The 24,040-nt window shown below is 48.1% G+C and overlaps 1 protein-coding gene across 13 annotated transcripts in view; it reads left to right on the forward strand.

The window, feature by feature from the left end:
- The window catches only part of syne2b (spectrin repeat containing, nuclear envelope 2b), a 114,775-nt gene that overhangs the window by 80,034 nt on the left and 10,701 nt on the right, over nt 1–24,040 (forward strand). For 11 of the 13 annotated variants that reach the window (XM_069535115.1, XM_069535119.1, XM_069535121.1 and 8 more), the window contains 33 exons: nt 100–222; nt 526–641; nt 1,008–1,119; nt 1,316–1,450; nt 1,924–2,094; nt 2,242–2,436; nt 2,659–2,763; nt 3,010–3,129; nt 3,228–3,422; nt 3,505–3,678; nt 3,871–4,002; nt 4,842–5,032; nt 5,191–5,332; nt 5,418–5,648; nt 6,603–6,755; nt 6,858–7,034; nt 7,353–7,508; nt 7,670–7,807; nt 8,268–8,438; nt 9,263–9,396; nt 9,472–9,676; nt 10,296–10,478; nt 10,821–10,928; nt 11,444–11,598; nt 11,751–11,898; nt 12,148–12,242; nt 12,715–12,946; nt 13,494–13,688; nt 14,007–14,132; nt 14,594–14,749; nt 16,051–16,209; nt 16,951–17,117; nt 22,463–22,625. In XM_069535115.1, coding sequence (XP_069391216.1) covers nt 100–222; nt 526–641; nt 1,008–1,119; nt 1,316–1,450; nt 1,924–2,094; nt 2,242–2,436; nt 2,659–2,763; nt 3,010–3,129; nt 3,228–3,422; nt 3,505–3,678; nt 3,871–4,002; nt 4,842–5,032; nt 5,191–5,332; nt 5,418–5,648; nt 6,603–6,755; nt 6,858–7,034; nt 7,353–7,508; nt 7,670–7,807; nt 8,268–8,438; nt 9,263–9,396; nt 9,472–9,676; nt 10,296–10,478; nt 10,821–10,928; nt 11,444–11,598; nt 11,751–11,898; nt 12,148–12,242; nt 12,715–12,946; nt 13,494–13,688; nt 14,007–14,132; nt 14,594–14,749; nt 16,051–16,209; nt 16,951–17,117; nt 22,463–22,625 — 5,163 coding nt within the window. Of the gene's footprint in view, nt 1–99; nt 223–525; nt 642–1,007; nt 1,120–1,315; nt 1,451–1,923; nt 2,095–2,241; nt 2,437–2,658; nt 2,764–3,009; nt 3,130–3,227; nt 3,423–3,504; nt 3,679–3,870; nt 4,003–4,841; nt 5,033–5,190; nt 5,333–5,417; nt 5,649–6,602; nt 6,756–6,857; nt 7,035–7,352; nt 7,509–7,669; nt 7,808–8,267; nt 8,439–9,262; nt 9,397–9,471; nt 9,677–10,295; nt 10,479–10,820; nt 10,985–11,443; nt 11,599–11,750; nt 11,899–12,147; nt 12,243–12,714; nt 12,947–13,493; nt 13,689–14,006; nt 14,133–14,593; nt 14,750–16,050; nt 16,210–16,950; nt 17,118–22,462; nt 22,626–24,040 lie in introns of those variants that run through there. The other 2 variants (XM_069535120.1, XM_069535126.1) reach the window with 2 other exon arrangements.

Consider the following 24,040-nt stretch of genomic DNA (forward strand, 5'->3'; position numbering starts at 1 on the left):
CCACCTGAGAAACTCTGAACATCTAGTAAATGTTGATTTAATGAAGAAGATGGTGACACCTCTCCTCCCTGTGTCTCTTCTGTATCTCCGTCTCTTCAGAACTTGGTACCTGACGCACAGCGCCACCGTGAGTCCAGGTTGAGGCGCAGCAGCAGCGTTCAGGAGATCTTCTCCTCACCGAGAAACCAGCTCCTCAGACAGAGCAGCCTGCAGCAGCAGAAGGTATCAGACAGTTGTACTTGTCGTGGAACCAACGACGACACAGAGCATAAACACATATGTCTAATTCAACAAATTTAAATTCAAATATCTATTGAAATATCTTGAATTAGACCATTTTAACTTCTTTCAAGCTCCAAACCTGTTCAGAAACGTTCAACAGCACGTCTGTGTGACATTTGACTTGACGTTGACAGGGTTGGTTTCGAAACGACAGGATGGAAGTTTGGTTTCCTGCATTGACTCTTGTGTCTGAATAAAGTTTCTGGTTTGAATCCCTGTTTATTTGACCTCGTTGTTGTGCAGGAGCTGGAGCAGGAACTGACTGAACAGAGAGGACTGACTCAGGCCATCGCTCGACACGGCAGCAGAGCTCGACTTTACAGCAGCGAGTCGGAGGACCACACCCAGCTGTCACCATGGTATAATTATATATTCACTTATATCTGCACCAGGGTTCAACACTTCAATCCACGTCCATGAATTCTTCTCTGGGAAATCGATGGAAAAGTCAAAGAATATGTGATGCAACATATATTTGTTAATTGTTTGCCATTTTTGGCCTTTGACCCAAATCATGCTGACGAACACACGGATCAATAATTCTACACTGCCGCCACACGATCGGCCAAAGAAAGAAAAAACAACCAAACGCCCCAAATAAGAAGGAAAGAAACAAGGACGGAAACAAAAATAGAAAGAAACAGAGAAAGACAGACAGACAGACAGAAAGAGCGAAAGACAGAGTGGAGTGAAATGAAGAGTCTTTTCTCTCTCTCTCTCTGTAGTTGGCCTCCTGCTGAGGCTGATGTGGTCGGCGGCGGCGTTCCCTCGGCGTGGGACGGTCTTCACAGTCGGCTGCTGGCTCTGGAGGAGAGCTGGCTGCTTCCTCCCTCTGAGGTAACGTCTTCATCATCAGAGCTGAAGTGCTTGATTATCACTTTTCAAATACAAAAAGAGAAAAGAGAAATTGGTGTTCTCGCTCCGCTTGATTATCACCTTTGAGCAGAAGGCACTTTGTTGTCTCTTCGGTGTTATGGGGACTCCTGCAGGGCCTGATAAGAGTTATGTGTGTCTCCGACTCTTCTCTGTGAAGGTGACAGACTCATCTGTGAGGCGTAGTGATGGAACAGCAGGACGCATGATTGGCACAGAAAACCTGAAAGAGCTTCGAACCCTAATCATCCATCTGAGACAGCTGGGAGCTCCAGCTGCAGAACCTCTGGATGAGGTGAGGCTCCGATGTCACCTCCTCATGTTCGGGTCTATTTCAAAAAGTGGTAGAATCGGTGGCTCTAAGTTATCATCCTAAAATGATATCACAATTTAATTTAATCAAGATCTGGATTCACAGGAGCTGATGCACGGACATCATGGACTAAATGTATTTATGACAAACAGAAGACACAATAAAATACAGACGGAAGTACAAAAATAATAATGGTCGTGTTAAGAACAGATTTAAAATATCAAGAATAACAAGAATAAGTCAAAGTATGTCATCGTCTTGGGGCCCTGATGGCAAACACTCTGTCGCCCCCTAGTTTTCAGCCTAGTTTTATATATATATATATATGTATATATATATATATATGTATATGTAGTGTATGTATATCAATACCATCCTCCTACATTGTGTTCTGTGTCACTTCATTCCTAAATCTTCAGTGTTCGTCATAATGTGACTAACGGCTCTGACCCCAGGTTTCCTCTGTGGACGTCTCCCATCAGTCCGTGGACCAGGGTTTGTTCCACGTGCTGCTCCGAGCGTCCCTGTCTCTGTCCTCCATCAATAACCTGCTGCACTCACCTGCTGAGAGGACACAGGGGGAGGAGGAGGAGGAGGAGGCGCAGCTGGGGCTGCAGCTGCTGCAGGTCGGACTCATTGTACATTAGATTGAATTAAGTCACGATGATTAATACTTTTATCGTTTATGTCATCGTCGTCTGTTATTCATTTCTCAAATTCATTCTTTTTAAAATGGTCCTCCACCTCCTGAATGTGACCTCCTTCATCTCCAGGGTCTGTCTGCGGAGCTGGCGACCCTTGGCGATGAGCTGAGCTCGCGGGGGTCAGAGGTCACGGCTGTCCTGGGGTCGGGGTGTGGTCGTCGGTGTGTTGATGACCTGAGCAGAGTCCTGCCTGTGGTCCAGGCTGCACTGAGCGGCCGACAGAAGCAGCTGAGGAACCTGCAGGAGGAGACGGCACAGCAACGGGTCCGGAGACTGTTTCATATCTAACACAAACAACAACAACGAAACATTCATAACAATAATCACAACAATAATTCATGATCTACAGTTTTGATTTGAACTTTATCAGCACTGATGTGAGTGAGTTATCCGACTAAAAGAACTTTTCTTGTTCGCTCAAACGTTTGCTGTTTGCTGTCTGCACGTCGCTGACAGAATCAGTGTCGTCTGTCTCTAAACCAACAGAGACGTCTCACAGAGTTGCATGCAGCCTTCACCTCTAACCAGTCGACTGTTCGTCAAATAATCAGAGACGTCAGTGGAACTCTGGGAGCCAGTGAGCAACTACAGGTACTGTTTCCATGGAGACGAGTATCTGAGATACGAACACTCTTACTGACTGTCTGGATTTTCACCTTACTACTATTAACAAACTGTAAATAAAGATGGAGGACTCGCCTCTACTTTTTCCTGTCATATAGAAATGAAGCCTCCATCTTGCAGCACTGACGTCATTATGAGTCGCTCGGGGGGGGGGGGGGGGTTGCTGCAGTGTGGAGGTCGTGTGTGTAATTCATTGATGTTTGTGATGTGCAGGCTGTGATGCAGGTGCAGGATTCTCTGCAGCAGCAGGTGGAGCAGGTGAACTCTCTGCTGGAGGAGGCGGAGCAGCACAACCTGCCGTCCTCTCTGATCCACCAGGCCACGCGGCTGCAGGTACGCCAGCTGCTGCATTCTACTCCTGGCTTCGGTGTTTTGGAAATTCAACTGCACCTGAAGAAGAGAATAATTCGTCCTGTCCCTCCTGTGCGCAGGGTGAGCTGGACACATCTCTGGGTGCCGTTGGCTGTCGCTGCGAGGAGCTGAGGAGCAGCGTGGAGCTGCAGCAGCTGTACGAGCGGCTGGTCCGCAGCCTGGAGGAGCTGCTCGCTCTGGGCTCTGAACGCCTCACGTCCGAGTCAGAGCTCCAGAGCAGAGCTCGGCTCCAGCAGCAGCTCAGCGCTCACACGGTCCGTGAGAGGCTGAGAAAGCGTGTCTAATGTTTAAATTAAGAATAAAATCCTCAACACAATGTTCTGTTTCTTCCATCAGAAGTTCTTTCAGTTCCTGGGCCATCACTCCAGGATCCTGCAGTACCTGACCTGGAGGCTCCCAGAGGACGCCCTCCAGAGGTGGGACGCCGTCACGTCGGGCCTGCAGGACGAGGCGGCCCGACAGCAGCAGCGCGCTCTGGAGACAGGAACCAGGATGCAGGAAACATTACAGGTAGAACGTGGAATGTAGTTTAAATACTTTCTAAGGGAACGAGAAGTAAAGCAATGAAAGATGAACTCAACAACGAAAAGTTTGTTTATATTCAAACACTGGAAAGTGAACAAAGCTTAATTTGGGATTGATGAAGATGCATGCAGATGTGTGACAGCAGGATTTATTCAGACCTCATCATTTCTACGTCAGGTGTGGTCGCAGTGGGAGGAGGACGGTGCCTGGGCCGACTCCCTGCTGAAGGAAACTGCCACTTCATTTCCCAAGATGCACCAGGGGGGTGACGGCGAGGAGCTGTTGTCTGAGGAGCTCTCCGGCCTCCAGGTAATTTGTATTAATACGTGTGTTCTTTCAGACCGACACTGGGATAATTCTGATTTACCAACAGACAGCCGAGCGGAGGACAGAGTGCATTTTGCAATTTTCCGTCGTGCTCATTTGGGCGCTCTCTGCATCCCGTAATTGGCTCAATTACGTACAAGCGGATTGGTTGTTTTCTGTAGTGGGACATGATGTTCCTCGACCTTCATGTGAGTTATTAACCGAGCAGAGGCTGAGACTAGAATTCATTTTGGTTCATATCCCCTGTTGCTCTGCTGTGGGATTGGAAACATCGCTCGTCTGAGGAGGACCAGGCGAAGTTAACGCAAACTAACCTGAGATTCGTTTTCCAGAAACGTTCCAGAGGTTCTGTACGTGAGAACACAAACGTCAGAGTCCGTTGCTCCGGACATTTTTCTGTAACGTTTCCTGCAGCGCCCTTGTGTCTGTGAGTCCATGTGAGAATACAGCGAGTGGGCGCGTCGATGAGGTTTCTAACACGTGACAGACGTGAAACTGGAAGAACACAAATATTTCAGGGTGAAGACGAAGACGTCCACTTGGAAAGACGAGGAGGTTCCAGATGTTTCGGTGATGAGGGCGGACGGCGGCGTGGACGAGCTGTAAACAACAACACTGATCTTTACACAACACGATTTATACGTCATGTCCCGCCTCCTGCTGCTCTACAGGCTCCACCCCTCGCCTGAACCTTCCCCAGTGTTTAGCTTCTTTTAAAGACACTCCCTCTCTGATTAAAAAGTCCAAACAAACTATTCAGGTGAACACGGTGGTTCAACTCCAGCTAAAAGTAAACTTCTGTTTCGTTTGCTCGGCCGCAGCTTGGAGACGTTCTGCAGGAGAACGAGGCGCGGTTCAGTTGGATGCTGGAGGCGGGGCTACACCTGCAGAGGTGGGGCTGTAAGGGAGTCGGTTTGGCCACCGGTGAGCTGGAGGCGCGATGGAGGGCCGAGCACCAGAGAGCGGACGGTGAACGCACCACGCACGACCGAGAGAGGAAACTGAGAAACAGGTGAGAGACGAGGACGAAAGAAAAGTTCTGCAAAGTTTGAAACATAAAATATTCCACAAGTTCAAACTTCCATTTCTAAATGCAACAGAGTTATTTAGCTGACACCATTTTGTGTCAGATGCTTTCATCCCATTTCAAATATCACAATTTAAAAACAGGTTTGTTCGTGACTCTGCGGCTCTGACCGACTGGACGCTCGGGGCCAGAGAGCTGATGAGCACATGGAGTCAGCTCGGCGTCGCAGCCTCGGAGGAGGAGATGGAGGTGGAACAGAGGCACGAGCGCTTCCTGCAGTGTGTGGTGAGACCGAGCTGGAGAAACTCACACACTTCTTAAATAACACACTGAGAAGAAATCATTCAAACAAGAAACATTTCCACTTCAGGCTTTGAGCAAGCAGTTGGAGTCCAGATGTGAACTGAAGGTGGCCGTGATCGGAGCCGGATCTCAGCTGGTTCAGCTGAGGGAGGCGTTGGGACGCTCGGGTTCAAACCTGGACGACAGCGAGACTTCGGACCCACGCCTCTGCTCCGTCTTCTCCCAGCTCCGACAGACGGAGGCGGACTGGTGCAGTCTGGTCGCTGAGGTTCCTGTCGTCCAGAGAGCTCTGCACAAGGTGAGGAGATTCTCTGTGTGACGTCAGTCACGTGGAGGTTAAACACAGGATCCAGCAGAGGAGCTGAATTTAGTTTAGCTTTATTTCAGACTCACAGGTCTGAAGAAGTCCATCAAAAACACAAACAGACATTTATTCCAGTGTTGTGATGAGAATTTGGTGGTTAAAGGTCAAAGGTCGAGGTCCGCCGTGACCTCACAAATCATATTATTTGCCCTCTGGTTGAGTTTCACGTGTAGCTGCACCAAAGTTTTATCTGAACATCATCTGAACACACTTTCCAACCCTGACCACGACAACAGGAGGACACGTGTGTTTCTCCTTTTGTGTGTCTGGTGTCAGAGTTCGTCTGCAGCCTCACACAGTTTCCAGAAAGCGTCCTGCTGCAGGCGTCCTGTCACCAATTAGCTTTAAACATCCCACTGTGCAGCACAATGCCACAATCCTGAGGACTCTTCTCGCCCGGTGTAGGATCTGTCTCCATTTACGTCTCTTCTCCTTCACCTTCATCATTTTCTTCCACTCTCTCATCCTCCGAGCTCTGTCCCTCTCCTCTCAGCGCTCCTCCTCTTCCTCTCCTTCATCCCTTTTCATCTGCCTCTTCCTGCTGTCCTTATTATTTTCGGTTCTCTCCCTGCCGCTCTTCTGGTTCCTTCTCTTTCTTTTTCCTCCGGTGGCCCTTGTCTTTCCTCCTCTCTCTGATTTTCGTTCTCTCACTCACCTTTTTCGGTTTCAGATTTATTTTTCTCGAAGGAACGGGAACATTTTTCTAATTTACATTTAAATAGAAAAAACACGTTCAGATTAAGAATACAACTTCATCAATTTGACGACACAAGGCTCCACACCTGCAGGTGGCGCTGTGATGTGGATGGAAGGTGTAGATGAAGTCATTTTAAATAATGTGTGAATATAAAACTTGATTAAAGTCCCCCCCCCCCCCCCCCCCCTTAGCGTTGGATGGAGATGCTGACCCAGCAGGGGGCGCTGCAGGAGCTGCAGGGCTTGCTCGGATGTGCTGAGTCCCGGCTGGAGGAGAATCTCAGCAGCATCAAGCGAACGTCGTCCACTCACTCTGATCTCAAGCAGCAGCTGAGATCCTGCAAGGTAGAGACGAGCGGGAGCGTCCTGATTAACGAACGAATGAAGGTGTTCAGTCAGTGCTGAGATGTTTCTGCTCCACTCCTCCATCCATGACCTTCCTCTCAGGACTGTCAGGTGGAGCTGTCCTCCCATCAGGCCACGCTGGACCTCGTGAACCGGCCGTCGCAGACCTGCAGTACCGAGGGCTGCCAGACGGGGCGCTATGAACGCAACCAGTTTGCAGAGGAGCAGGGTCGTCTCAACCACCGGTGGCTCCGGTTACAGGAGACGCTCGACTCTCAGGTCAGGAAACGAAGGTCACGCGATCCCGACTCAAGGGCCCGCCTCTCATCACATGGTGTTCATCAGTGGGCGGAGTTTACTCTGTTGTCATGGAGATCTGTGTTAGCTTGAAAACTGTTGTTTGACAAATTAATTCCAACTTTCATGGTTTTAAAGTTTGACTTTTATATTCTAATAAATACATTTTGAGTTTTGGTTCCTTAAAATAAATAAATAATAATGAAATAATCTAAAATAATTAATAAATAACTAATCTTCATATAATCATTTTCATTTAGTTTAATTGTGTGTCTGACTGCGTTGTTCTGTGATTTTCAGATCCAGGAGCTGGAGCAGGATTTGCGGAGCAGAGCGGAGCGGGAGGCTCGACTGCAGCAGATCAACACCTGGATCACGGAGCAGAACCTCTGGATGGACTCGGCCCAGACGCCGAGCAGCCAGACGGAGCTGCAGAGGAGCATCAACAGCTGCCAGGTCAGGAGTCACATCTGCACGCTCACATCTGTGCAGGCGACCAGAACACTCCGAACTATAACTTATATTTTACTCCTGAAGACGAGAAGGCTTTTGCAAAGAAATAAATAAAACATTTTTAAAAGTCTGCATATTTAAATCCACTCCCGTCTGTGTGCCAGAGTCTGGAGGAGAAGATCCGGCTCAAAGCTGCAGCTCTTCAGGAGCTGAGAGACAAACTCTGTGACGGACGAGGAAGCAGTGACTTGATCTGCAGGATTGATGAATCCATCCAGATCTGTGCAGCTCTCACACAGCGGGTCAGTGACACGTAGAACCAGAGCTTGTAGAACTGCACTGGTGCCACGGTACCAGAGGTAGGAAGAAATACAAATACCTCATCAGCGTACTTATGTGGATGTTTCAGGTATCTGTACTTTATTTGAGACTTTTTAACACAAATATCTGAACCCTCTCTTTGTGGTTTATTTTGAATCATCGAGCACCAACACAGATTTCCACCGAAATCAACAATTACACAGAAAAGACGATTCCTTGTTGCGCGACGTAAAAAACAAATCAAGATGAAACAGACAAGAGAAGGAGATCAGAGGGTCTTCAGAGGGAAACGTCGCAGAGCTTGTACTTATTAACTTGCGTGAACAGGTTGAATCAGTACTTATACTTCAAGTATCTGTACTTCCACTTGACCACAGAATGTGCGTACTGTTGCCGCCTCTGTTTCTCCGTCTCACCGGATCCTCTCCTCGTCTTTTCCAGAGCGACTCTGTGAAGCGGAGGCTGATTGGGGCTCAGCAGCTGTGGGACTGTGTGGAGACGAGTCTGAATCAGATGATGCAGAAAACGCTGAGAGTGTCTCAGACTCTGGTTTATCACAGCGACCCTCAGCTCTGCCTGCAGGCGCAGAGGCGTCTGCACGAGCGGCTGCAGGTACGACTCCTGCTCCATCTCTAACAAATGAACCAGTCATGAGTGAACTGTCGTGGTAACCGAGCTCAAGCCTCCGCTAAGACTCAACAGACCTCAACAGTTTTTTAACTGTATGTGTTTCAGCTCCCATTAAACCATATTTTAATTTGTAAGAGACAGATTTTTATTTGGATTTTCACCAAATAACTAATTTTGTTTACCCTGGAATTCATATATCATTTCACCTAATTTACTAATCCTGCAGAAAGACAAACAAATGATCTATTTTCTTTCTTTTCACTGTTTTAATGTTTGTTTTTAAAATGAAGCATGTGACAGATCGTGCTGCTGCTGGGGGACGATACTTTACTACTTTAATACTTTAATACTTCTCTTTGATTACTTCTTATCACGGTTCAGTCAAAAGTTGGAAACAGAGAATGACAGTAAATGGAATTGAGCAGAACCAGGAAATAAAATGTTCTATCAGAGCAAACATTCGTCAAAGAAAGAAGAAATAAATATGAAGCAGATGGAGAAATAGCAAACTTAAAAATAATAAATGTTGACATTTCATTATATAATTACTCTGCAGGATCGTACATCTCTGTCAGAATGAGTCTGCTACTTTACTGTGATTGGTTTGTTTTTAGTTTGGCAGCAACAGACGCTGACATTTAAACTCAAGGGAACTTCACAGAGGCTTTGGTTTCCATTTATCTCATCCACATTAGATGAAAACTCAAATACCGGTTTATTAAATGGTTGAATTGTTATGTCATGTTTATTTAATTGATGATTCATGTTCAACTCTTGATAACTGGTGTGTTGTTGTGTGGAAGCAGCTCCTTCATGAGGAGACAGAAGCTGCAGAGTCTCTGAGGGACGAGCTGAGTCAAAACGTCTTGTCCCTCAGAGACATCATCAGTCCTTCGGCTGCTGCACTTCTCACTGAGCGGCTGGACAGACACACACACAGGTGAGACACACACACACACACACACACACACACACATAAAGGTGAGACACACACACTCACTCTGGTGTTTTTCAGTTGGACCGTGGCGTCTGGATCTCTGCACCAGCAGCTCCAGAGGAGTCAGAGGCTCCTGCAGGCCTGGGAGATCTACTGCGGCCTGGAGGCGTCTTTCTCCCGACGGCTGCAGAAGCTGCAGAGCGACGTCACGTCCGCTCTGAGCGCGGCGCCTGCGGACGACAACAGCACAGAGCAGGTCGCCGTTAAAATTGAAAAGCTTCAGGTGAGAGGAGAACATCTGCAAAGGGAAACTCGTCAGCACGTCTGACATGAAAACATGAAAACAAGTGTGTCACAGATGCAGTGTCTTCATCACACCTCCGCTCTCTGGAGACTGAAGCTCGGTTGAGGCGCTACATGTTTCATGTTTTTGCTTTAAAGCAATGTTTGCAGGTAGTTGTGCGTCTCAGAGATCTGCAGTAAACTTCATCCATTACCGTGGAAACCTTTGTTTGGTGGATGGAGCAGCCTCCTCCCCAGAGGGAGAACAACTTCTGACATCAGAAGGTGGAAAACTCAGATGTGAACTGGAATTGCTCAGGACAGATGTTCATGCCAGATGTGAACAGGGCCTGTGAGAGGTTGTGGAACATCCTTGGAAAGATGGCGAGAGAAGCTTTGGTTAAGATTTATTCCATCAAAGTTTTTCTATTAGCGCTGGAACATTCACACGGTGGAAAAAGAAAAACATTTGGCTCCTTGGTTTTGGAGACGAACTAAATGAATTTGCTGTTTTCGTGTGTTCGTCTGTCTCCGTTTCTTAACCCTCAGTTCCTCGGGGACAGATCTTTGAATGTCTCGGACTCTTCAGCTGAAGGTTTTACTCTTTCATCTCTTTCCAGAGTCTCCTGCAAAGGGCTGACACTTCGCAGTGTGACCTGCAGGGGGTGCTGGAGGCCTCCAAGGACTTGGTTAGTCACCTGGAACCTTCGGCCGCTGCTCTGGTCCAATCAGAGAGCAGGTTGTTGTCACGTGGTGTCCTGCAGCTCATTCAGAGGCTCACAGGGGCGTTGGCTCAGCTGCAGGTACAAGTTCAGAGGGAATCTATTGTTTCTGTGACTTAACAGCATCTCATTGAAACTTTCTGCTAATTTTACTTCTCCATAACCTGTTTATGATTCAAAAATGATGTTTTATTGCTTCTATACAATAATTTTATTCACTTTATTGTCAGTTTTCCATTGTTTATAAAGTGTCACCCCATCAGAAGGTAGAGTTTCAACTCATCGTTATGCTCTTGTGCACATTATAGCAGTGACATGTACGTTCAGAGCTCTGCATGTGTCTCAGCCTGTGCGTCACGGTGGCCTATAAATTAATCCACATAGGTCACGGTGTCACGGTGTCACGGTGTCATGTGTGTGTAGGAGGAGCTGAGGCAGCTGCAGGAGTTTGAAGGCGTCCTGGAGTCAGTGGAGACAAACCTGGAGGTCTGGCAGCAGCGTCTGGAGAACGTGGCTCAGACAGGAGACCAGGTGAGACGCCATGAATGGACTTTATGAAGGACTGCAGCATGGACAGCTTCGTCAAGGTGGACAGACACAACAACTCGTCTTATGGTTCAGATTCAAACTTTATTTTAATAACATGGAAATGTTATTTTTTTTGGGAACAAATTTAAAAAAGATGCGGCTGTCTTTGTTTCATTCAAGACAAATTATTGTGTTTTAAGATTTTCTTGAACCAGGTCTCGGTTTTTAAGAGGTGAAACCAAAAACAAATTTAAAATCAGACGAGGCAGTTGACTAGAAGGACGTAAGAGATAAAGCCATGAAACTAAAATAAAATAGATTAAAATCAAACATTTTCAAACTCTTTCTGTGAACTTTAAGTTGGTTGTGACGTCTTCTGTCTCCAAATGAATGTGAATCAATTGTTTAAACGGAGTCGTTGCTCAGACTGAGGACTAAACAGGCTCAGTCAACAGCCGTGTTTTTAGCGTGTGGTGTTTTGATCCCTCTGAGTCTCTGACGCCACCATATGTTTCCAGTCTGGCCTCCTGGAGCTGAGCGGCCTGTCTGCTGACCTGGATGTGCTCAACGAGCTGAGCTGCAGCCTGACGCTGGGCGACGCCGCAGCTCGACACCTGCGACGCCTCAACCGGCGCTGGGCCGACACCTCCGCCAGAGCTGAGGAGGCCTGCAGGTCAGTGAGGGAGGAGATCTGAGCGCACGAGGTTTAACGACATGGTGGCTCCAAGCTTCATGATGCGTCCAATCTGAGCTTTTATCAGACTATAAATGTAAATTTCTCCCTGAAGTAAAATGTGTGTGTGTTGTTTTGTGCGCTCTGGGCAGCGAGCTGCAGACGGAGTCGCTGAGGCAGCAGAGCTTCGAGCAGAAGTGTGAGAGCTGGATGTCTTTCCTGCAGAGGATGGAGGACGGTCTGGCTGTGGACGTGGCCGGATCGTACGCCGGCCTCCGACAGCAGCTCTGCACACACAAGGTATCGACCACGAGGAACAGACTCCCCGACCCTCCGCTGTCACTCTGTAGAGCCCAGACCTCCACGCGGCGGTCCCCCTCACATTCAGTCAAGCTGCACCATGTCACACACTGATCCTGGATCTGCTCCTTCATCCAGCTGCACGTCGATAAACCAACAAATCAACAGAGAGTTAAAAACGCAGTCTTTTTTTGTGGAGGTTGAAAATCCCACAGATGTAATCTCCCGGTGTCTCCTGGTGTGTTGCAGCGGTTCCAGGCAGAGCTGTCCACCGGTCACCAGATCCTCCACTCCGTCATCAGCGAAGCTCTTCACCTGCTGCAGAGAGGAGAGCTGGACGACAGGTAACGTGTTTACTTTTGGTTTCACTTCGTCGTTTTGTCTTCAATCAAGTTCTTCTAATCGTTTAATGAGTGTGTAGAAAAACGGAGTCTTCTGTTTGAATGCAAAATGAACGTTCCCGTCCATCAAATCATGATATTGTTGCAGCTGAAGACTACGACTGATCTCCTTCTTTTTCTGCAACTCAGTTAGATCCGAACCTTTCGCTCCTATCGGGTGTGAAAGAGCCGTCAAGTGTCTCCTTTGTGTAAAGACAGGAGGACACACACAGCTTTTATTTAGATCTCAGGAGGTGAAAAGGTCAAACTTTGATTCAATCTTTACGTCTCCTCTGCTTTCCGTCAGAATCGTCTTACTGTCAATTCAACATCTTAGTTTCAGGTGAAATGTTTCCTGCAGTTTTTTCATGGTCTTCAGAGGCTGAATCCTTATTGTCTCTTCGTCTTCAAACACACGATGTGTCCGTGTTTTCAGGAGTGACTTCATCCTGAAGCTGGCCCAGCTCAGGGAGCACTGGCAGGGGGCGGTGCAGCGCGCCGACCAGCGGCGCTCCCTGGTGGAGGGGCTGGTGAGGCACTGGCACCTGTACCACCGCAGCCTGAAGAAGCTGCAGAAGTTCCTGTCGGACACGCACGCCCTCCTGCCCCCCGCCGGGCCCCCCCGCTGCAGCCTGCAGCAGCTCAGACGCTCGCTGCGAGACCTCCAGGTGGGAACGAGACCTCAGGGAATTTATATTAGTTATCAAACATTAACTCTCTGGGGTCTAAGAACACTTAAGTCTTTAAATTTACCTTTCGCTGGCTTTACTGCAGCATGATCCCCGCGTGTTTTACTTTTTCATCCGTGGTTTATTATCACTGAGATATTTATAAAAGATCTAGAAATCTTGATTTAGATACGCACGTGCATCACAAGGTTAAATCTGGAATCATTGTCTTATTTTTCATTTAATCCAAACACAAGATTTCGTTTGTCGTTTCCACTGACGGACACAAACTGAGAGGAAGCAGCTGCTCAAAGGCTGATTTAAGATTCAAAGATTTGTTGATTGCATTTCCCTGAAAAGAAAGAGACGAGACGAGGAAACGCCTTGAGTCTTTGATGATGATGAAAGGAGCCCGAGGAGATGTGGACTGAATGATGATGACTGTTGATTGTTACTCATCAGTGACCGTTCACTCATTTAAAACACTTTGTCAGATCTTTATCTAAATGTTGTTTTCCTCTTTCACTCGGTGTCTCCGCCTCCTCAGCACACGGAGCTGCTGTTCCAGAGGTATCAGTGCAGTTTCATCCACACGCTGGAGGTCGGCCGGCAGCTCTTTGCCATGGGGGACGAGGAGACCCAGACTCAGCTGCAGACGGACCTGGGGACCCTGCAGGACGAGTGGGACAGACTCCACGCTCAGCTGGGCCGGAGGATGGACCTCACCGAAGCCATCGTCAAGGTACTCGGCCACTTTCTGTCAAAAAATAAACTGAATTAGTTGAACTGTTTCTTCTTCGCAGCTGCAGCTAGATGTGGTTTGTCTTAGTTTTTTTATTTTCAACTTGTCCACACACCGGTTCTCATTGACTGTAGAGACATCTGGATGCTCCGTCCTCCGTCTGTCCCCTGCTCCCCCTGAGCAGCCAAGTTAATCCAATCAGCTTTAATTCACGACAGTAGATGTGTTTAGGAAGCAAAAGACAGAGGGATCGTTCTCTCGTTAGGTTCTCATTGATCAGATCGGTTGGACTGTAATTTTATTCTCTGTGTGTCTCAGAACTGGGAGCGCTGCGAGGCCGAGCTGGCGGACAGCATGCTGCAGCTGAAGGACATGAAGACCATGGTGAACCAGTTGATTCCAGAGTGGGACGATGAGCTGCAGAGAAACGAGAAATTCAACAAGGTGCAAACACCGGCTCACACGGAATCGAACAGGGAAATAATAAACCTGCAGAGACTCAGGGTCAGGAAACACGAGATGTGGTGATGAGAGTGAACAAGTGTTTGAACAGTAACAACACACACACACACGCAGCCTTCAGGCAGTTTGAACGAGGCTGGGACATCACTCCAAACTTTCAAAGCCAAGTGTGAAACAGGTTTGACTCACAGCTCCTCCCCTCCGACCCATCACAGCCTTTATCCTCCATCCCTGCCCCTCCCTCCGCTGCCCTCTCCCCTCCCCCTGCCCGGCCTTCAGGGCCCTTAATCCTCTCTCGGGGCGGAGAGAGCGACGCAGAGCGGAGTGAGGGGCAGAGACAGAGGAAGGGGTCCGACAGTGTGAGGGAGTAGCTGTGGGAGAGCAGAGCTGTGGAGGGGGTGTCTGACAGTTTGTTGTGGTGCTCCCTGTGCTATGGTATGCAGGAGAACGAGGACTCCCTGGTGGACTGGGCCGAGAGCCTGACGGAGCTGAGCACCATGAAGACGGATCTGTCCCAGTACATCATCGCTGATGACGTCCTGCTGCTGCAGGAGCAGGTGGAGCACCTGCACTGTCAGTGGGAGGAGCTGTGCCTCCAGGTGAGTCTGCTGAGTTCGTTTCAAACTGACTTGAAGCTGTTTCTCCTTTATTCGGTTGATTCCTCGTGAAATATCTTCACTAGATTTGTCTCTTGTGGTTTTTAAGAGATGTTGAGATGCTTATATTTAAACGTGAATCTCTTTTTCAGACGTGTGATTCACACAGTGTGCATATTGAGGGTACATGACACTGGTGACCCAACATGCTTCACTTCCAGAATTCATCCTCATAAAATCTGTGCATGTTGTTTATCGGCTCGTTCTGGTTCTTTATTTAAACTTGAATGAAAGTGAACCTGCATCAACCCTGGAACACGCGGCCGAGTCTCCACCGTGATTTCAAATTCACTTCTGTGCTCTGAGCTTCACAGTGTGAGTTAGTGCGGACCCATGTAAACGACTTCAGTTGACGCGTTAATCTGGTTTGAGTCAAATGAAGTTAAGTCTCCACGGGGAAGTCATTCAGATTGAATCTTTCTGCACCAGTGACCTGGATTCAAGAGACACGTCATCAAACGTTTGTCTTTTTTAAATCTGTCACTGGTCACAGCTCAGACATGTTTGTTTGAAGAAGATGAGTAAGTGAAGCTCTAACACATGTCACCGGCAGCCTGACCTGTCACTCAGCTCTCTCTGAGGATAAAGGCTCAAAGCAGAAACTCAGATTTTCTTAAATCAATCAGAAGTTTTCTTGCAACATGTTTGAGGCCGTGGACTCGTCCGCGGTGCGTTTGCTGCTCAACCTTCAATGTGCAGTGAAGTTAGTAAATCTTGCTGAGTCTTAAAAGGGCGAGTGAAGAGAGCAACAGGTCTGGGTGGGTGGGGGGGGGGGGTCATTGTGTGAAAGAGGGAACAGATGGTGATGGAGGAGAAAAGTTGAAATGAGCCGAGAGGAGCTTTTGTATGCTAATGGGTTTTGGGGGAAGGGAAGGTGATCACGCTGTCTTTCACTTTTTACTGTCAGAGTCCGTCTGTGTTTGTGTTTCATCCAGAGTTTGGAGAAATGGACGAGTGCTGCTCGTTCCTTTTCTGACCCGGATCATTTTAATCACGTGATCACATGTGAGGCTGCGTCCGCACCACAATGAAAACTACTCTTTCAAACTGAAACAGGACGAGCAGCGTCTCCAGGCGTCTCAGTTTCAGTGGCTCTAAACCTCTGGAGTGTTGGAGAATTTAAACTGTTGAGATATTACTCCTCGTCAGCATCAGTAATAAGACGTGAATACACGGTAACTACTGAGCATCTTAAGGTGATTATGATCATGAAGCTTATTTGGTGTCTCCCCTGCGACCCTCAGGTGTCTCTGCGTAAACAGGAGATCGCTGACCGCCTGAACGCCTGGATCATCTTCAACGAGAAGAACAAGGAGCTGTGCGAGTGGCTGACGCAGATGGAGAACAAGGTGCCGCACAACTCCGACCTCAACATCGAGGAAATGGTGGAGAAACTCAAGAAGGTAGGAGGCGGCAGCTGGGACGCACGGCGGTTCGCACGTTTAGATCAGATGGCCCGGTGGATAAACGGAGTTGTGCGTGTGTGATCCTATATAAACACGTTCATACGTCCTCCAGTGAAGTTTAGTGCAAGTTTGGGTGGAACACAGTCTGTTTTTGCTGTGTCATGCATCCAGTGTGTGTGTGTGTGTGTGTGTGAGTGTGTGTGTGTGTGTGTGTGTGTGTGTGTGTGTGTGAGTGTGTGAGCTTTTCAGAGAGCTGTGAATTGTTAAAGAGACGACAGCTGTGGGGCCACGCGGGTTTGTTTTGTGTCCGTCTAAAGGCCCTTTTCATTTGTCACGGTGTGTGTGTGTGTGTGTGTGTGTGTGTGTGTGTGTGTGTGTGTGTGTGTGAGGATGGGGGTGAAGGGTAGTAAAGGTTGTTCAGGCTGCTCCTGAAGCCTGAACAACTTATCGCCCCTGCAGGGGGTTGAAGTGTTTTCAACTCCTGGAGCTTTGAATTTTAAACATCTTCATTTTAAAAATCATCAACTCTGTGACGTCCACCAGACTTCAGTGTTTTAGAGCCACGACACCGTTTTAATTGGAAAACTGATTATTGTTTTCTGGTCAAGACGTTCGTCAGAAGTCTCAGTGTTCACGTTGTCTTTATATTCCCTCCATCTCTTTCTCTGGGAACGTGTCGCCCACTCATCCCCCCGTCTCTCCTCTTCCTCTCCTCTTCCTCTCCTGCTCGTCCTTCAGGATTGTATGGAGGAAATCAACCTATTCAGCGAGAACAAAACGCACCTGAAGCAGCTCGGAGAACAACTCATCACCGCCAGCAACAAGACGAAGGAGACGGAGATCAACGACAAGCTGAAGGACATCAACGGCCGCTGGAAACATCTGTTCGACCACATCGAGGCCAGGTAGGAAGAGAGCGCACACGCCGCTGTGTTGGTTTGTCCTTTAGTCCGAGGCCACACTGTTTAGTTTCAGGTGCGTTTCAGTAGCAACGTTTGGACGATTGACTCGGTTTCCATGAAACCTGTTGACAGCATTGCTCTGGTTTCAACACGTGCAGCTTCATCTGTGGTTGTGGGGGGGGGGAAACCGAAAGAGAGAGCACAGCTGTCAGTCCACCGGCGCCGCAGATTACGGCTCAGGGCCGACAGAGGACGGAGCGATATTATTTTTATTAATCCATAAATGGAAATCTGGTTCCATCACACAGAGGAGAGGCGGGGCTGCGGAGCCCCGGATACGTCCACCGAGCAGCTTAGTGCCACTTTGCTCCTGATCTGCACGAGAGCAGCGTTATGCCGGAACCAGCGTCGTGTTTCTGAGGAGTTTCCTCTCGCTCTCCGTCAGTTAGCTCAGATTTCTCATGGAACAGAACTGCGATCATCACCGGCCGCGTCCTCGCTGTGCGGCGGGACGGACGCAGCGTGGTGGAGGGCAGCGATTGGGTCTCCAACCAACAACAGGACAGCGGGTTTGAAGTGCTGACTGATAAATTGCCTGTGAGACGGTGAAATGATTCCACGTGCGGCAGTTCGATGAAATGAAGTGAACAGAGCCTGATGAACCAGTGCAGGTGGGGGAGGGGAGGTGACTTATCCCCCCCACGAGAACGACTTAGATCGTCCATATGGTGACGGTTCAAGGCTGTGGTCACTCCGTGTCTCCTCAGCGCCACAGTTTCATTCTCAGCATCTTTTATTAATTCAAGTTTTAAGTTGTGTTGAGTTTGTTTTTCACATTTGCTTCACGTCATCTAGTTGAAGTTGACATTATTGTCAAGTTAAAGAAAACTTGGACTTTTTATTAATATAAATTATATTGAACATGAACTTGATCTGAATTCATCTTTGCATCTGCACCAAGTTACACACACTCATAAATATTAGTACTTTTAAATGCGCCTGATTGTTTTTCCATTAAGATCCATTCTTTTAGAAATCAAGGAAAATGTTTTTTTTTAAATTGATACAAACTTCCTGGATCTACCTGCACCAAACTTTAACGGGCTCCTCCCTGACTGGAACTTCATCCCTCCACCAAGTTTCATGGAAATCCGTGTGGTTGTTTTTGTGGAAACATAACTTCTTTGCTGGTAACTTTCTCTCTACTTCATCTATAATATAATAAAACACTAGTAAATACTGCAAATCCTGTATTTAGGTGAAGTTGTTATTCTTTAAACTTTTCTTTAAATCCACAGTTCGGTTTGTAGCTTCTTTAATTTTCAGCCTCAGGGTTGTTGTGCATCTTGAGTTAATCAAACAAACAAAAAATCTGATTCCAGAATATCTGTCGACCGTTGTAAAGTAGCAAACGAACAGAAGCTGAGGGTGAATCCAGGGTCTGTGTCACAGGTCTGATGGGTCGTTGCAGATCCTCCAGAGGAGAGGAGAACGCACAATAGATGCCCCCCCCCCCACACACACACACACACACACACACACAGTGTAACGAGGCTAAGCCTGTTAATGAGCCGCTGCTGAGGCACGAGCCTCGTGGCTGTGATGGAATGTGCAGCTGTCACTCTCCCCATGTTTTTACACCAGAGACACAGAAAAGGACTGTTTCTGATTCTGTGTTTGCAGGAAAACCGTTAACGACCGTTACATCCGCTCGGTGGGGTCGAGTCCAAACTGGGAAATCGAAGTCGTTATGGAGTTTTAAATCTGAACCCACAGATCGGAGGCTCTGATGCAAACTGAAGTTGGGGGGGGGCACTAAGCTGATTAATGGGGGGGGTGTCCCCACAAGCTGCTTATTAACATGAGCAGGAAGCCTCTTCATCATCGTCATATCATGATACAACCAACGAATTCTGCTTTATGAAAGTGTGTGTGTGTGTGTGTGTGTGTGTGTGTGTGTCTGTAGCTAACAGTAGATTTGTAGATCAGTGGGCTACGGCCTTCACTCAACCCCCCCGCCCAGCAGCGTAATCCCCCCCGAGCTCACTGCAGGAAGCTGATTAGGACCAAGGTGCTGATGTCGGCTGCACTTTGTTTCCCTCTGGTTGGATTCAGAGATTCAGCTGCAGTACCACCGGCTGCCACCGTGTCACAGCTCCGTCGTGGGATCAGACTGTGACACAGTTTATTTTCCCTTTTCTTGATCTGGCTGAAGTTTGCTCCGCGGACGTGACGCGGCCCCGCGGTCGGCCCCGGGGTCGGAGTCCTGCGGCACTGTGTCACATGTTTGTTTAAGCAGTGGATGAGCAGCGACGGCGTTCAACAGGAGCTGACTCAGAGTCGCTGGTGGCCGTCGTGTCCTCGGCCTTTGTCTGCGTCTCGCATCACTAAGTTATGGCAGATGACTGCTGAGGTCTGACTTGCTGGGGGATTAGAAGCGTTGACACTGGCTCGCTGCCTTTGTCCCCCAAAACAAACCGGGTGCTCCGTCACCGGCCCAGCAGCTGCCGTCTGCTGACACGAGGCCTTTGTGCCGACGGGCCCTCGGCCTCGGGGGCCACCGTCCTCCCTCCTCATTGTCTAAATAAGACGCACGCGAGGCAGGCGTCTTTTAAAAGACAACACCCCTGTCCTCCTCCTGCTGCTGCGTCTCCTCACACCTGGCACATGTGCACATTTACTCCTTTACAGTGTTTTGTGTCTGAATTACAGTTTGCCGAGTCGTAAATTTCGAGCGGAGCTTTTGCACGTTATTTAGTGTCATGTTGTCGAGCGCTTAGCCGTCGACATAAAAGAAATGAAGTGCGCACTTAATGAACACTCTTTCTTTTCAAGTGGTCGTATTTCTGGTCGTCATGGCGACGATACAGAGCTCTCCGTGTTGGAACAAGGGGTCGGGAACGGGGAGGGACGGATTTCAGTGAGTTCATGTCCGAGCGAATGTGATGCAGTAAGAATTATAAGTATAACTTAAAAAATGTTATAAAACACAATAAAATTATTATTACGAACATCCTGGAATTTTACACAAACATAGAAATGGACAGATATGAATTAGGCAGCTGATAAATGTTCATCTGTATAAATACATGATGAGAAAACGTATCTGGTGATTGACTCATCAGGAAAGTGAGCGTCTGTCTGGCTCACGACTGAAAGACTCAACAGCAAACTTTAGTTTTTAACGTCATTTTTAAACTCGCTGCTTTGTTTTCAGATGTTTCTGTTTCACACCTGGTGATGGAAATATCCTGTTGGCCCATGAATGAAACCACCGCCAACTTGTATGTGACAGTTCAACACACAGAGGACGTTATGTATCCCACGTCTGAAAGGAGCTTCAGATTTTCTTTCTTCTCCTCCACCTGTTGCAGCGTCGACTTTCAGACGTGTAATTTATGAACGCAGTAATTCCTCTGAAACCCCAGGCTGCTTTTTTTTGAAATGTTAGGAGGCGGCAGATGGACTTTTTTCCAGGCCGAGGTTTCCCGCTGAGTGTCGGCAGCTTCGATAATGTCCCAGGTCCAGAACCAGCGTCGGACAGCTGCACCTGTAATCTGGACCTGGACTCACTTTAACGAGCTTCTGTGCTTTGTTCCCGGTTGTGGACTTTGTTGACGAACGTCTGCGCGGTTGTCACCGGGGATTCTATTGATTCTATACTCTTAAACATTTACAGATGTTTTACAACTTGAATGCACTTTCTTCAGCATTTAATCTATGAGACTAATTGTTTAAAAACCTTTTCAGTTGCGGTCAGATCTGAGGAAGGTGCTCCTGACTGTGTGTCCTTGAGTGAACCTGTTCCAGATGTTTGTAGATGTGGAGGAGAGAGGATGGGGAGGAGGGGGAGGAGGGGACTGCAGCAGAGGAAGAGGAGTGATGGGAGTGGGGGGGGGGGGGGCAGCGCTTTTTATAGCGGATGAGCCATCGCTACGGAGTCGCCTCCTCACCAGCCTGTAAGTACGTCTCTCCCTGATCCCCAGCCGGCATCCTGCACCCGGCTGGCGTGAGGCTGCTGAGGGCTGCGGGCGAATGGGGAGCAGATCGAGGGGGTTTTGTTGTGATAAAGAGAAGAAGAAGCAGCAGGAGGAGGAGGAGGAGGAGGAGGAGGAGAGCAGGAGAGAAGGGGGATGGGCCGGGCTTTGTCGGTGCAGTGCAGGCATGTAGGCAGGCGGACGCACGCCGACACATTCAGAGCAAATTCAGCTCAGATCCAGTTGTCTTGTTGTTGTCTGTTGGTTTTTGTGGCAGCGTGTGTGTGTGTTTGTGTGTGTGTGTGTGTGTGTGTGTGTGTGTGTGTGTGTCCATGAGCAGCAGCAGCATGTTATTAGTGTCACTGATGTTGTTCTCCGCCCATTCATCCACTGCCACGTCCTCGCATGCTGGAGACACACGAAACCCACCACGTGCACCTGCATGCTCACAAACACATGCACACAAACACATGCACACAAACACATGCTCACAAACACATGCACACAAACACATGCTCACAAACACATGCACTCAAACACATGCGTGCAGCTGTACGCGGAGCGAACATCTGGACAGGAGCATGTGTTCCAGTCTGCAAAACACCAGACGGTTTCAAACGTGTCTCCTCAGTCAGGAAGTGACGTAACGAGCAGCGTGTTGATGTGATGGTGTCACTGTTGCATCGCTGCACTGGACTCCTTCAGCAGCGTCAGCACGAAACACACATACACACACACACACACACACACACACACAGACACACATAGACACACACAGACACACACACAGGTGTTTTGGGCGGAGCTCAGTCACATGACAGTGGTGTGTGACCCTCTGCATTGTGTGTGTGGAGGACGGAGCTGATGTAGGTCACTGACCTGAGAGCAGAGCTGGAATGCGGTCTCTCTCTCTCTCTCTCTCTCTCTCTCTCTCTCTCTCTCTCTCTCTCTCTCTTTCCCAGACAACACCCAGCGCTCAGTCAGATGTAGGTCAACCATAAATGCTCCCGTTGTGTCATACGTGAGAACGATAGCAGCGTTTTTCCCAGACGCCGTGATGCTCTGCCACCGAGCAGCCGGCGTGCAGCTCGGCGTGGTGCAGCCGGGTGATGGATGATGGGCGTGACTGTGGTTGGTCAGGATTCACTTTCCTGCACTGATGTGACGTGAGACATTCACAAAGATCTGAAGATGGGATTTCAAACAGGAATCTGCACTAACGAGTTATTCAAATCGGATTCAAACAAGTTCATGGATCTTTAACTTGAGGCCTTTGGTTTCATCGTGGGTCAGATTTGTGAGATGAACAGACGCAACGAGCGAAACTCCAGCGACTTTGCACTTTGTAACGTGGAGTTCTTCGTCCCGCAGGGTGAGGAAGCTGAAGGAGACGCTGGTGACGGTGCAGCAGCTCGACAAGAACATGAGCAACCTGCGGACGTGGCTTTCTCGCATCGAGGCGGAGCTCGCCAAGCCGGTGGTCTACAGCGTCTGCCACGGCGATGAGATCCAGAAGAAACTGGCCGAGCAGCAGGTGAGCGGAGACGCAGAGATTTATTCGTGACCTCCGCCACGGGAGGTCACGTTCCTGTCTGTGTTTGTTTGTTAGCATGAGGGGGGGGGGGGGGGGGGTCATGACCTGAAGAAGAACCCATTACATTTCAGTGTGGATGGAAAATGTTTTTATATTTTTGTTTATTTCCTCAGAGAATAATTCTTAATAAAAAAAATCAGGCATTTTGAATCAACCCTCTCGAGAGAATTGAATTTAAAAAATGAATTTTTCCAGGGCTGATGCAGATCCACAAAAAAATCTGAGTCTATAAAGGGACTTAGGCCTCGGTGGAGGTTTGAGCTCCACTCACTTAGTTTGTATAATTATATTGTTTTCTTGTATTATTTAATGAAAAGTACTTAATATAAGAACCGTACAAATAAATCTTTTTTTTGTGAGAGAGTTGATTTTCGAGGAGAGTGAGGGTCTGGACATCGTGTCTCATTATTCCACTTGTAGGATCTTGTGGTTTCGGACTCTTGGTTCTGAATCAGATGCAGCTCTGATCCATCGTCTCCGTTGCTGAGGCTCATTAACCAAACGCAGGTTTTATAATATCGAACAACCACTAAAAGAAAAATATGATTCCATCTTCCAGAAAACCAGGTTTAAAAAAAAGCAGTTTTAAATCTGCACTGAGCAGAAAGGAGGCTCTTTAAGTACCTGACCACCCCCCCCCTCCGGCCGCTGATGCTTAAAAACACTTCGGGTCATTTCCACCCTGTCGTTGTCTGACGTGGAAAAACCAAAGAGTCGAGTAGCAGAGTGGAATCTCAGCAGGCTGCAGCGGGAGGAGGGGGTGAGGGAGGAAGCAGTCACGCCGGGCTGAGAGATGGTAAATGCACTGAGAGCCGGACTCCACAGGGTGGTCCTCGGAAAAAAGGAAATGGACTTCGGCCTGTGTGTCGTCGCTCGTACTGTTACTTTAGCAAATGGAGTTTGTGGTTCGGAGGTGGAAAAAATATTCAGCCAGAAAACAAACGAGGTTTTGTCTCTCAGCTTCAGGAAACCGGCCTCTGTCTGAATCGTCTTTCTCTCCAGCAGCAAATGAAAAACACGTGATCGCAGTTTGTTGTCGGCTCCGTCTGCGATCGGTCGTGATGGAAACGTTAACGACGTGAATCACGATTATAGAGAACAAAACGATCATGATTATCAATACGAGTATTTTTTTAAATGTGCTGTAAAGATTCAAAAGTTACTGAAACACAAACAACAGACTTAATATATTTTATCATCAGCCTGATGTTGAACCTCCAGGCGTGGGCCTGTAGCCACGAGCGTTAGTTTTTTTTACATCATGGCTACAACATGATATATAACACGTGATGATCATGTGAACGAGACATTTCTTATGCTGGTTTTCTGATGGAGTTCTGAAACAGTGAACGAAG

Source organism: Paralichthys olivaceus, chromosome 12 (assembly GCF_024713975.1).
Source record: "Paralichthys olivaceus isolate ysfri-2021 chromosome 12, ASM2471397v2, whole genome shotgun sequence".
Lineage (NCBI taxonomy): Eukaryota > Metazoa > Chordata > Actinopteri > Pleuronectiformes > Paralichthyidae > Paralichthys > Paralichthys olivaceus.